Below are 13023 nucleotides of genomic sequence, written 5' to 3' on the forward strand. Positions count from 1 at the left end.
CAGGAGACCCACACTGAAGCTGTACAACGATGACAACCTATTTAGCTAGAATGTAACAGTAGGATTTTCTAAAAGTAACTCAATAAATGGTATGTTTAAAACAATAACATGCCTTTTGAAATAAACAGGAGGAGCCATGATAGGTCAGCGTCCTCAGGATGGGGGGGAAAGATGCAAATGCCCTGCTTGTTATGCTGCATGCATCGCAGCTATTCGACTGTAGCGAGGCGCGGGCGGTGTTTCTGCAATTCAGTTGTCCTGGTGTTAATTTTAAATCGGCGTTTAAATGTCAAACTGAATGCGTGGAGGCATCAGTTGGGGGGCAATCGTTTAGCAGGAGCTGTCAGGGCCTCCAATGATGGGCCCCTGCTTTTATTGTTCCATTGTGTGTGAAATCTTAGCAATAGAAGTGACATCAGCACTCTCGACTGACCTCATGAGAAACTAAGAACAAACAAAAAGTCAAACCGGTAAAAAAAACATTTAATGTTTCTATGGTCAAAGGTCAAAGGAGTGTCGATTGGAAGCAGCATGCTTCAATTATGTTACGTTGTCTCACAACTGCACTCAATCAATCAATCAAACTTTATTTATATAGCGTCTGTTACAGTCAAAATTGTTTCTAGGCGCTTTCCAGAATCCCAGGGCCTGACCCCAGACAAGCAACAGTGGCAGGAAAAACTCCCCTTTAACAAGCCTGACTAAAACACCTCAAACAGGCTGTTTCTCTGCAGGTGCTCCAGTAACTGAGACACCACAACCTTCTCAAGAACTTTAGAGATCAAACGAATGTTGGATATCGGCCTATAGTTTGCTAATACGTCAGGATCCAGTGATGGTTTTTTAAGCCACGGCTTAATCACTGCCACCTTGTAGGACCGGGGTACATAACCTGTCACTAAAGAACCATTGATCTGGTCCAGGATAGAACTGTCTATCAATGGTAAAACATCCTTCAACAGGTGTGTTGGGATGGGATCTAAAGGACACGTGGTGCTCTTGGATTTCTGAATTAGCGATGACGCCTCAGAAAAATATACAGGGGTAAAGGAGTTTAAGGGCTCATTGGAGCCCCTGAATGTTCCCACAGTCAGCACATCTGGTGATGGTCCAGTTGTTGGGATGGCCTGGTTAGCTTTCTCTCTGATAGCTAGAACTTTATCAGTGACGAAGCTCATGAAGTCTTCACCACTAATGAAGCCATTTCTAAAGCTGTCATTTACAACATCTACAATCTGGTGGTTGACTTTGAGTTTTATTGTTTCTACATCATAGATCCAAACATAGAACATAAACAATGATGATACTGTAAAATAAAACTGATGAAGACAGGATGTGACGCTGTGGAGGTCAGGATGTAGAGGAGGAGGAGGAGGAGGAGGAGGAGGAGGAGGAGGAGGAGGAGGAGGGCTTTGGGAGCTCTGGAATTGTTTACTTCATCTTTTTCCAGAACTTCCATCTCCAGAAGCATTTCTTCTTCTTCTTCTTCTTCTTCTTCTTCTTTGATACTTGAAGCTGCAGAAAAGAGAGATTGTGTTTTAGATTTCACTGAACATCATCTGAAATCTTCTGGAAGAGGAACAAAGGCGAAAGCATCTCACCTCAAGTCGGAGGATTGCTTCAGAGAGCCTCTGGATCTCCTCTTTGTTCTTCTCCTCCTCGTGCTGCCTCAAACGTTGGCTCTCCAGGAACTTGTGCTGCAGCTCTTCGTTCATCTGTGCCCATTTCTGAGCTGTGCTGTCCCACCGCTGACAAACATCAGCCAGCATCTTGTTAAAGGTCTCATCTTTAGTCAACAGCTGCTGCTTCGTTGACTCTTCTAGTTCCATGACCTTCTCAGCATATTTGAGTTGCTCTTCATCAAGTAGCTTCTTAAACTTTTCTTCTTGTAAAAAGAGCTGCTGCCTCAAGGCCTCTTTCTTTTCATCAAAACTTTGTTTCTCTTTCTCCAGCTTCCCCTTAAATTCCTCCTCGATCCCAAGGAGCTTGTGCCTCAGACCTTCCTCCTGCTCCGTCAGCTCTCTGCTGCATCTCTCCTCTATCTCCTGCTGCTGGGTCTGGAGGGTTTCCTCCAGGGAAGCACATTTGAGGCTGCTCTCCTTCAGAGCAGCTTGTGTGCTGTTCAGCTGGGTCAGGGTCTCTACATGGGCCACAGTCCTCATCCTTCGCCTCTTCACTACCCTGCTGAGCTGCTCCTCCTTCTCCGCCAGGGCTTCTTTGAGCTGCTGGACCTCTTCCCTCCAAGTTTCCATTGATGATTCCAGTTGTTCTTGCTCTGCCTTCAGCTGCTGGGTTCCTCTCTGTGCCATCGATACGTCTGCTGGTCACCAGTGTGCTACAAGAGTGTTGAGCTCCTCAGGCTGTGCTGAAAGAGATAGAGTTGATGTGTTTGATACAAAGGACATCAAAGACTAAAAGGCCAACTTAAGATCAAAGACAGCAATGACAACTTAAGATCAAAGAAAAAAATGCCAACTTAAGATAAAGTTGGCATTAAGTTGGAGGGTTCTGTCCCTTAGCTGAAGTATCGATCAATCAATCGATCAATCGCGTCTCTTACAATCAGAATTGTTTCTAGGCGCTTTCCAGAATCCCAGGGCCTGACCCTCAACAAGCAACAGTGGCAGGAAAAACTCCCCTTTAACAGGAAGTAACCTTGAGCAGGACCAGGGTCATGTAGGGGGACCCTCCTGCTGATGGGGGGGGGTAGAGAGAGAGAGGAGAGGAGAGGAGGCAGAGAACATAGAAATCAATTATCATAAACTGCCGGTAGAGGTGAGTGGGTCAGCAGGGTCGGAGGTCAGTAGGTCAGCATACAACTATGAAGGTGGCGATACCTGTAGATGAATACAGAGGAGGGGAGGGGGAAGCAGAAAATCTACACAAGAAAGAACGTCACTGATCTACTTGGTGAGGAGAGGAGATCAGGTGATCATGTTTCTGGACCCCAGCAGCCTCGGCCTAAAGCAGCAACCACTCCTTATCACTTTTATGTAGAAATTAAACAAGGTCAGATATAGAAACATAAAGACTTAATTCTGTGCGCTCAATGCAGGAGGCAGGATAAAGGAGGAGGTTGAGTGTAGAACTAACAATCCCACCCCACAGCAGCCTTTTTAATATTCCAATGTTCAACAGATCTGACAGGCAATAATAAACATATATAATGCCTTTTAATTAACAGTATTAGGCATTTATTTAGTCCATCCCTTCCTTTAATTTTGTCTTCAAGCTACTTCTGGGCTCAACTTTAAAAGTTTGTCAGTTGTTTCTGTTCCTCCTGTGCTCCGAAGCAGGGAACAGCTTCAACCATGATGGAGGACACGGAGCCCCACGTGCACGATGTGGAGCTCCGTGCGCTGGACCCCGAGAAGCAGCCTGTGACGGGCGGTGGACAGGCTGCGTCCGCAGAGGAAAATGGCAGCGTTGAGCCAAAGGTCCCAGAGGAAGAAGTCGCACTCACTCGACCGGCTACCAATCAGCTGATTGAGGTCGCCGGCAACTCAGGGTAGAAATAATCTTTGACTTTTGCTTGTGTGCCAGTGTGGCCTCATCATTTCACCGCTTTTCAGATGGGTGAGAACTCGTTTGGTGCTGCTTTTACTATTGAGTTTGCATTGAAAGAAAACCTGTCCAATTGAAGAGACCATTAGCTTCCATGCTGCTTCCCAATGTTTACCATGGTGTATTCTGACCCTTTTTACATCCTTCCATCTCTGGTCTCTCCAGCTGCCACAGGTCTTCAACATTGTGACCTGATACACATTTAGCATTTTATTAGGGCGATTGCATCTCTGACGTGTCCAGACTGTTGGGGGACCACCTACTGAATCGCCGGCTACTACATACTTCAATATTTAACATCACCAGTGCACAGGGCATCAGTGCGATCAATCTGTCCATCAATCAGAAAAACCAAATCAATGAGGAATGAGAACCCCTGGAGATATTGGCATTCATGTGCACAGCCAAAGGTCTGAAGAGAGCAAAGGGAGTAGTCCAGTCTTCACATATGGGGATGAAATCAGCCTGCAGTCCAGACACGTACGTCCAAGAGCGGCCAGGGTTCCGAGCGGGGCGAGCGGTCCTGCTGCAGTTCCCCTACAATGTTTGAAAAATGCAACAAAGCAGAGAAAATTTTAAATAAGGCCAAAACAACCCCATCGGTGTCCTTTAAACCCTCAGAAATCTGACCTTCGGGTACATTTTAGCTCTTTTATTTGGATTTGAATCTGGATTTTAGTCGAGCTGCATCTAGTGAGCCCTTGAAAACTTAATCAATAATCTGTGCGTCAAAATAGGAAAAACATTGACGTCGTCATTCGGCTTTCTTAGTTATTTTTAAGATTTTGCCTTTACACATCATGGTCTATCTGAGAATGTTCTGCAGCACGCCGAGAAATTACAAAGGCTATTTCGAGCCTGTTACGATCATAAATGTCACGGAGCTTTACAGAAACCCAGGGCCGGACCCACATGGGCAAAAGTGGCTGGGAAAACCTCTTTTAACAGGAAGAAACATTGAGCAGGACCAGATTCGGGGGGGGGGGCTCCTGGCTGGGTAAAGAAGGTGGATGGTGATAGATGCCCTATTACACTTCAAAGCAATGGCGCTTGTTTAGTTTTTGAGCAAAATCTTTATTGATTTTCTTTAACAAACACAGAAAAGGTTCATTCTAGAAATGTCATTCAGGCACATGGGGCCACCTTCTCTCACATCATTTATATTTCTCCAAAGGAGCAGTAATAGGCCAGCAGCCAAACACCACTAAACTAAACCTAAATGATAATATAAACAATAATCTGGATGAATGGAGGCAGTTTTAAATAAAACTCTTATACGCAGCTTGTAATAAATACAAATTTGTCCGAATGCTTGAAAACTGTTTTGTCTGAAACAAATCTCTTTTTGCATAATTATATAGCTTTAACAGATAATGTGACTGGAAATTGACTGTGTATGGTGAGTTATTCCCTCAGAGCCTCCGGTGCTTCATCCAAAATCCTGAGAATTGTCTCCTAAGACACATGCTGGGTTTCATATAACTCGGGAGTGTGTAGAGAGCTGGTTCAATATGTGGAATGTATTTGTTTACCAGCATAAATTACTGAGCTCTCCTACCAAGAGGACAATTCGCTGCCTCTGCTTTGTTGAAGGTCGTTGCCATGGACACGTAGGGTCAGGAAAACTCATCAGCATTGAGTTAGTTAATTGTGTGCTGGATGCTGGTGATGAGTAATGACTCTGTCCTTGGCAATGTGAGAAAATCAGATGAACACAACGCGTCTGTTCAAGTAGTTTCTGTGCGTGTGTGTGTGTGTGTGTTTTCAGAGGCTATTTTTTTCCTCCGCGACCACTTTGTGCAACAGTTGTACTAATTTGTCTACTCTGCAACGTTCTTCCTCTCCTGGGTGTGAATGCCAGCATCTCAGTTTTCTGAATCCGACGCCAGAATTTTGCATCTGTCTGCGGGGAAGTTTGAGAAGACACGAATGTTCTTCCCTGAACGATCACCCACGTATGATCAAAACATCAAGAGGCGTCAGCGCTGCTCATACTTCTGTTGCTGTTCCGAGTCAAAGAACGTTTGAAGCACTATTAAATTAGGACTGAGCTAAAGTAATTTGCCCTGGTCCTGCCCACATGGTTTTCGTTTCTCGGTAGAGCAGCGCCCCCTATCGGCAACTCTACGGTTGACACCAACACAAACTATGCAAGATAAACTAAATTCCACAGCAATGAGAATGAAAGGATTTCCATTTAACTACACAGTAATTCAGTTTGTTGTAGTATGCATATAAAGCCATGACACAGGATATTAAAGTCATTCTCTGTAATTATTTATTTGGATTGTATACAATGTACACACAGCAATAGAAATGACCCCTCTGTTGATTTTAAACCTTTGTTGAAAATGAAATTAAGCTCATGTAGGTCTGCAATTTAAATGCAACATTACTAGAGTGATTATTTTAGACGTCACGCTCAGGAAGCTGCACAAGCAACAATTTACCCTAAAATCATGGTGCATTCAGAGTGGTGAAGGAGCATTAATTCCCAGCTCAAGCAACATTAGTCAATATTCACTGATGCTTTGGAAGGAAAAAGTCAGGGTTAATTGGCAATTTTAGCAGGAGTCTGTCTCCATTCAAACTAGGATCGAGTGCTATCACCAGCTGGAAGATTAGCTCATCACACCGCGACGTACACCTGCGTCTTCATAAATGAGGTTACTGGTCGCTTCCACATTCGTATCTGAACGTTTGGCGCCACTCACCCACCCTGGGATCACATTTATAACCATTATACTGTACACATGATGCCTAAAGCCTGTGAAAAAAGTGAAAAAAAATGCAGCCATTCTAAATTATTGTCCTTTTAAAGCATCTCCTTCTTAAATATGAAATATGTATGCATTAGGACTGGCTTTGAAATTGGGCATACATTTAAATAGCATATTTCATTGTTTGGGTATAAATCATATGCAGTGTACAAATGAGAGCCCCAGATCCACACGTGCACATTTAAAACATCTTCAGATACCAGCCAAATGAGATCTCAAGTGTCTTTAGAGATGAGAGGAACATCTAAAGATTAAAACACTAATGAATAGATTAGTGGCATTAAATTGAGCTCTTTTTTTCTTGTTTGACATGGCTCGTATTCCGTCTCTTCGAGGCATCAGCCCAGTGGCAGCGTGACTCCGTGTCCACTCAACTGTTCATCAGGTACAGCCGCACCCGACCAGCTCAGTGTTGTTTCCTCCTGAACGAACATCCTGCAGAATATGGAGAACACACCAATAATTAGAGTTTGCCATGGTAACGACAGCATTGTGGGTATTTAGAGGTATGTGCTCGGCCAGTTGGGTTACAGTCAGGACTTGACCAACATACTTCCACAGCATTAAAACATGCTTTTCATCACTTGGATGTCAATGGAGAGGTAAAAAAGTATACACTTTCAATCCAGGCTCATGTTAAAATGAAGACAGCTGAGGCCCCACATAAGTCATCTAAGAGTGTAAAATATACTGGCACAAGAGTCTAAAGGTTCTGCTCAACCACTCAAGCGAGGCTTAAAAGTCGACACCTGCAACTGCAACCAGAGCAGCTCGAAGATGAGCACACCCTCGGCAGTCCTTGGTTACTGGCAGTCCTTGGTTACTGCAGTGTGCTTGGTTGCACAGCAGCAGGATGGAGAAGGTGGGTGGAGAAAGGGCCACTAAAAACAGACCTTGAGCTGATGCACCGACACACTAGACAATCATTTCTCAAATCAGCTCCCAAGCAAATCTTTAACTGAAAGGACAACAGAGCAGGGGTGGGCCGATTCCTTGCTGCTCTGGCTTTAAACGCATTTCTGAATAGGAGAACTGTCCTTGCAATTGACTGTAAAAGAAATGGATCAAGGAGGATTCATTTCTGAAACAACTACAAGAATCACTGTATGCCTCAGTTGACACCTTTTCCATGACAAATGCAATGAAACGGCAACACAAAGGCAGATATATTAATCCCACACCTCAGTGACAATCACAAAATGTGACCTTTACACCACTGCAATATTAATACTATTCTATGGACCTGGCCTCGTGTCATTAATAAATATGCATTAATGTTTCGACAGACAGGCTTAGAGGGTTTAGAGTCCATACCTTCCGTGAGCCGAGCTTTCCCTCCCGTAGGCTGACAGAGGACCGTGGAGCAGCCGACACACAACACGACGGTTTGAGCGTGACTGAACACTGTGGTGATTTTGTAGCAGCCTGCAGACACACAAACATGGCTTATACATGTGGACAGCCGTGAACCCTTTCTCGACATCAAAGCACCGAATGTCACGTGTAGTATTTGTCATCGGCACAGTTTGTTCATGCAGCCGGCTGCTTAAAAGAGTCAGGTGAAACTCCTTCAACAGGCAGCCACATGTGTCACTGTATGCCTTGTTTGACACCCTGATCATTATGGCAACAATGACAGAGCAACACATAAAGGCAAATAACTGAGTTAAGGGGGTGTACATCAGGATCAGCCGAATTTCCAAATAAAGTTGGCTTTAAGAAAAAAATATCTGGTTTATTATTTAGAACCATTTGTGACAGAAGCATGGCCCTGTACACGGAAACATACACAGATGATAGTATAAGAGGTGGTTAGTGGTTATTTTTCCCGATTAATCTCAAATTCTCTCATTCTATTAAATGACAGGCTGATTTGGTTTGTAAACTAATAAGGTTACCTGGGCATTTGACATCCATAAAATAGGAGTTTGGACACTGCACAAGTCGTTTTTTCTTGTGTCTCCTCCTTTCCTCCTCGGGGCTCGGGTGCAACAAATCCTTTGCAAGCTAAAAGGACACAAAGTTATAGCAAATAGGAGATTAGTCAACATGTTTATTGTTTACAGCCTTCGTTTCGTTTCGTCGACGACAATAAACCGCATATACGACGTTGTCGATGGGCAAAGGTTATTTATTTGCGCCTGGTGTTTTTCATGTTATCTTATGTTCAAGCGAAATAAAGTGAAAATAGACCAAAACAGGTAGATCTAAACAGGTGAGGCTTTCCCTGCCAGACATGTCCCAACATGTCCCCGCGGTGCACGTGCTCGCCATATTGGGCCCGTTTTCACGTATTTACATTTACATTTCAGCATCCAAACAGCTTGTATGTAAAGAAGATGCGTTGTGTGTTGTTATAGCATCAGACAATAGGAAGAGAACACTTTATATCAACTGTAGGACTTTGGAAGACGGAGGAGTACTTACAGGCATGTCTGCGTGTCTCTCTACCTTCACCGGAAGCTCACGTAAGCCACGAGGCAGTCACACCGGAAACTCGCAAAGACGCGAGGAAGTGACTTTTCTAAAGTGTATATGCGAACTACATAAAGTTTTAAATATGTTTGGGTGGAATGTGTTTTATTTTGCGATATTAAAAAAAACGAATGTAAACGTATTTTATTTAGTCGAATTCTACTGCTTATACAATAAAAAAAATAAAAGAATGACAAACTTGCAAGATTATTACATATACGTGCCTAATCAAAAGAGTGCAAAGCACTTTTTTCTTATTAATAAAGATTGCGATGTGGCATTGACACTTAAATTATTGATCCTTGGTCAGGAATACGGGGCTTTGGGTGTACTGTATTGATATTTTCTGATCAAATAGCACCATCTTGTGTCCGAGCCGGGTGTCTGCAGGTCTGAGCCGTCGACACCCATGAATCACTCCCACACAACGAAGCCTTTCAGCGGATCTGACCGACGGCTGCAGTGGCGTTTTTTCCCAAATCAGAAAAAAACCCCACGTAGGCAAGGTATCTGCGGATACCCGACCCTTTGCGAAGATCACCTTGACTCCAAAGACCAAGAGTGAACATCAGCAGACCGTTTGGCCAACTTTGGATGAGTTTGTTTCTTTAACTGGGGCAGTCCAGGCAGAGGCACTGAGGGGGATCGGAATTTACCGGTGACAAGAGAAGAGACGGGGAGACAAGTCCGATCCACTCCTTTCATGGAGTCAAAGTGAAGTCGACGCAAAGTGCTGTTGGAAACTCTTTTTTAATCGTGCTTTATTATCTTTTTTTCCCCCCCAAGAACATTGCAAGCCATGGCGAAAAAGTACGACTTTCTTTTTAAACTGTTGCTCATCGGAGACAGCGGAGTGGGCAAAACATGTCTGATCATCCGATTTGCCGAGGACAATTTCAACTCCACATACATTTCCACCATCGGTACGTTGCTCTTTTCCCCGTCCGGGCTGCACCAACGCCAGAACCGGCCCGTGTGCACCGAAACCAAACTTTGCTCACTGTTGACATTTCCTCCTCCTCCTGTTTGATGCTCAACACTTTCCACGTATTCGTGTCCCAACCGGCCCGTGTTGGTTTATCTCTTTTTCATGCTCTATTTTCTTTTCCTTTCCCATGTCTTTTCCCTGCACCCCCCTTCCTGGATCTCATTCCTCTCACTTGGCTCACAGAAGGTCCACCCACCCTCATTCCTATCTTTTTTACCATCTCTGCCTTCCCAGAAGAAAAGTTAACTTCTCTGGCCTGCACTTTTATTCCTCTTTTGACCCTCTTATCTGTATCTCAGCAAAAGATAATAATAACAAGCGGTAAGGCAGGACAGGCCACATTTTGTATTTTCATATGTGCGGTAAAAACCTCTGTAGAAGGTGGAATAAATGCCCCCAAATCATGAGTGAAACTTGGAAAGTCTGAAGTAACTTAATCTGCTTCTTGTCTATGTGTTTATTGCTCGTCATTCATACATATTTTCACTTATGGAAATGAATGAACGTCATCCTGCTGTGATATAGTCAGAATTGACACGTTTTTATGATGGAATAATTCTCCCATGCAGCTGAAGTTAAAGCAGGAATCTAGTGAGGTGGAAGCAGAACGCCTTCAAACAGCAGCAGAAACTGAAAATACTCAGGAATTCGGTCCCACATTTGACCAAACCCTGGACACTGACCTATATAAGCACGTGTGGGCGTGTTTGGCGTCCATATGTGATGTATTTAACTCGTTATCTCTCTCCTTTCTCCTCCTCCCTGTCCCCTTCTGCTCTCCCAGGCATTGACTTTAAAGTAAAGACCATCGATGTGGACGGGAAGAAAGTGAAACTGCAAGTGTGGTAAGAGTTGCCAGCTGCTCTGTGGCGTGGAAATGCTATGTTTAGCTTAGCTTTGTCTGTTCCCTAAAGCGGGTCGCCCAGGGGGAGCTATGAGGAACATCTTCTTCCCTGTATCAGACAGTCACCAATCACGGAGGCTTGCAGGCAACCCCCCCCCCCAGTCCTCTAACATTTAGAACTTTGTTTTAAAGTATCGGGTCGGCGCCGTTCATGTTGTCTGACGTTTGCGTGTGTGTGCAGGGACACAGCGGGCCAGGAGAGGTTCAAGACCATCACTACAGCCTACTACAGAGGAGCCATGGTGAGCCGCAGACGCAGCCAGGTCTGTGCGCCGGCGCTGCACCTTCTTTAGCTGACCTGTTGTGTCTTGACCGCCGCAGGGCATCATCCTGGTCTATGACATCACAGACGAGAAGTCCTTCGAGAACATCCAGAACTGGATGAAGAGCATCAAAGAGGTGAGACCGTTTCCGCTCCGACTGAAAACCTGAAATAGAAATATGGAATTAATGATGAGAAGGGATCGTTTAGCCCATTAGCAGAAGCAAACCAAGCATTGTTTAGCCCACTGTGACCTTATACCATCCCAGGGAAAGTTATTCGTGTCATTTAAAGAAGAAATGAATCAACTTAATGCGGTCCATGTTATCATCGCCTAGCATCATCATCCTTCATCTTTAAGGAGAAAATGTGACCTTTGCAGTGACATTAATGGGATTTTATTGACAATCTAACAAGGACAGTTTCTCAACTGCCTCCTCAAACTGCAACTTAATGGTTTTAAGGGTTTTTTCCGTTGGATTAATGGCGGCTGGTTGTTGTCGCGCTCCCGTCCTGTGCAGGCCAGACGTTATGCAAATGTGTCCGCATTCCTCTGCATTGATTGGAATTCTGCAGCCCCGCTGACCCCGTAGTCAGCTGCACGATGACACCCCCTTCATTTCCCTCCCCAGAATGCATCAGCGGGAGTCAGTCGAATGTTACTAGGCAATAAGTGCGACATTGAAGCAAAGCGCAAAGTTTCCAAGGAGACGGGAGAAAAGGTGAGATGTCGTTTTGGGGGTTTTGTTGTTGGAATTGAATGTGTAGCAATGCGGTTTTTTAAAAGCCCTCAGTCAGGAGTGACTGGAAAATGCCACTTGAAACAAAAAGGGAGCGGCTGTTTGAGGAAGGACGGAAAGTGTCACGTGTGGGTTTTTTTTTCGATGCGCCTGTGTTTACTTTAGAGGAAAAGCAGGAAGTAATTATCACCCATGTCCTGGCCGTCTGTAATTAAATGTGTCTGGTTGACAGCTGGCTAAAGATCACGGTATCCGGTTCTTCGAGACCAGTGCAAAGTCCAGCATTAATGTGGAGGAGGTGAGCCGTAGGGAAACATCTGACCTGTTAATATCACTCAACGTGCAGTTGCTCACTTACAACCTCGCTTGACTCTGGATGTTTCTCTCAGTCGTTCCTGTCTTTGGCACATGACATCCTACAGAAGTCCAGCAAGAAACAGGTGAACCCCAACAGAACTGATGTCACGTGGTCGAACCTCTGAATGTATTTGCGGTACGGTGAATGTCACTCAGACCGTCTTTGCTTGTCTGCGTTTCCTCGGCTCGCAGGGTCCGACTGGCCGTGAGGTGAAAATCACAAGCAGCACTGAGAAGAAGTCCTCCAAATGTGTTCTTCTCTAGATGGGATGTCGCTCAAAGGTCGCCGTACAAGAACACATCAGTATTAACTGGAGAGAAATACAAAAAGCAAGTTTTCTGTCTCAATCTGGTGGACTCAATTGTCAAATTTTTGCAGATCTTAAAGGTGAAACTAAAACTACTGGTATTATCTTTGTATGCATTTGCCCCTTTCTCCCCAGAATGGAAGACGATTATTTATGGATTTCATACATGATCTTAAAATGTGCTTGTTTTTCACACTGAACATATCTGCTGCCAACAGCTCCTTGAAAGTGTTGGAATTTGTTCTGTTCGTGGGTTGTTCTGCTGGCTGCAATACGCAGTTTCGCCACTAGGTGTCACCAATCCTGCACACTGGACCGTAATGAACACGCATCGAGCTTCTGGGTTTTTGCCTTTTGATCCAAACTGTCGTATATTATCTGTTAAATGGAGTCAATATTGGGCTGGATCCGGAATTTCACACACATACAATGCATCATATTAATATATAGCACGATTATCAACTCATCAGCAGCTCAGAGATTTCCCTTTCTTGAATTATATTCCCACCATTTTTGTGGTACCCGATTGAAAATCCTGTTTTAAATGTTATGTAATTTTATAATATGCCATCACAAACATGTTGTCCTTCTTTAAATACTGATGAAACTCTTCAAACGTGTATATTTTAACGCATTTCACGGAAT

The 13023-nt window shown here is 44.2% G+C and overlaps 3 protein-coding genes and 2 non-coding genes across 5 annotated transcripts; 1 reads left to right on the top strand and 4 right to left on the bottom strand.

The window, feature by feature from the left end:
* Positions 1-1399: 1399 nt before the first annotated feature.
* Positions 1400-2388, bottom strand: LOC115250472 (GRB10-interacting GYF protein 2-like). The gene is made up of 2 exons (XM_029839108.1): positions 1602-2388; positions 1400-1515 (listed from the first exon to the last, which is right to left on the bottom strand). The coding sequence occupies exons 1-2, from the start codon at positions 2307-2309 to the stop codon at positions 1432-1434; spliced, it is 792 nt and encodes a 263-aa protein (XP_029694968.1). The 5' UTR covers positions 2310-2388; the 3' UTR covers positions 1400-1431.
* Positions 2389-5819: 3431 nt separating this feature from the next.
* Positions 5820-8860, bottom strand: rps27.2 (ribosomal protein S27, isoform 2). The gene is made up of 4 exons (XM_003966253.3): positions 8772-8860; positions 8243-8351; positions 7659-7769; positions 5820-6779 (listed from the first exon to the last, which is right to left on the bottom strand). Exons 1-4 carry the CDS (start codon positions 8775-8777, stop codon positions 6751-6753), a joined length of 255 nt encoding a protein of 84 aa, XP_003966302.1. The 5' UTR covers positions 8778-8860; the 3' UTR covers positions 5820-6750.
* Positions 7375-7507, bottom strand: LOC115250570 (small nucleolar RNA SNORA13). Its single transcript, XR_003889140.1, has one exon. It is a non-coding gene; the product is annotated as a small nucleolar RNA SNORA13 (small nucleolar RNA).
* Positions 7869-8000, bottom strand: LOC115250569 (small nucleolar RNA SNORA13). The gene has a single exon (XR_003889139.1). It is a non-coding gene; the product is annotated as a small nucleolar RNA SNORA13 (small nucleolar RNA).
* Positions 8861-9215: 355 nt separating the features above from the next.
* Positions 9216-12990, top strand: rab13 (RAB13, member RAS oncogene family). The gene is made up of 8 exons (XM_003966252.3): positions 9216-9742; positions 10592-10652; positions 10893-10953; positions 11033-11110; positions 11606-11695; positions 11946-12011; positions 12103-12153; positions 12263-12990. The coding sequence occupies exons 1-8, from the start codon at positions 9619-9621 to the stop codon at positions 12332-12334; spliced, it is 603 nt and encodes a 200-aa protein (XP_003966301.1). The 5' UTR covers positions 9216-9618; the 3' UTR covers positions 12335-12990.
* The last annotated feature ends 33 nt before the right edge of the window (positions 12991-13023 follow it).

This window comes from Takifugu rubripes, chromosome 7, assembly GCF_901000725.2.
Source record: "Takifugu rubripes chromosome 7, fTakRub1.2, whole genome shotgun sequence".
NCBI classification, from domain to species: Eukaryota; Metazoa; Chordata; class Actinopteri; order Tetraodontiformes; family Tetraodontidae; genus Takifugu; species Takifugu rubripes.

Bases quoted from the DNA above. Each gene is read 5' to 3' on its own strand.
- LOC115250472 (XM_029839108.1), bottom strand. From the start codon at position 2,309: ATGGCACAGAGAGGAACCCAGCAGCTGAAGGCAGAGCAAGAACAACTG. The intron at 1,516-1,601 runs GTGAGATGCTTT...TCTTTTCTGCAG, and splicing joins AAGCAATCCTCCGACTTGAG to CTTCAAGTATCAAAGAAGAA.
- rps27.2 (XM_003966253.3), bottom strand. The intron at 7,770-8,242 runs GTAACCTTATTA...GTGTGTCTGCAG, and splicing joins TATGGATGTCAAATGCCCAG to GCTGCTACAAAATCACCACA. The intron at 6,780-7,658 runs GTATGGACTCTA...CATATTCTGCAG, and splicing joins GAAAGCTCGGCTCACGGAAG to GATGTTCGTTCAGGAGGAAA.
- rab13 (XM_003966252.3), top strand. From the start codon at position 9,619: ATGGCGAAAAAGTACGACTTTCTTTTTAAACTGTTGCTCATCGGAGAC. The intron at 11,111-11,605 runs GTGAGACCGTTT...TTCCCTCCCCAG, and splicing joins GGATGAAGAGCATCAAAGAG to AATGCATCAGCGGGAGTCAG. The intron at 12,012-12,102 runs GTGAGCCGTAGG...TGTTTCTCTCAG, and splicing joins CCAGCATTAATGTGGAGGAG to TCGTTCCTGTCTTTGGCACA.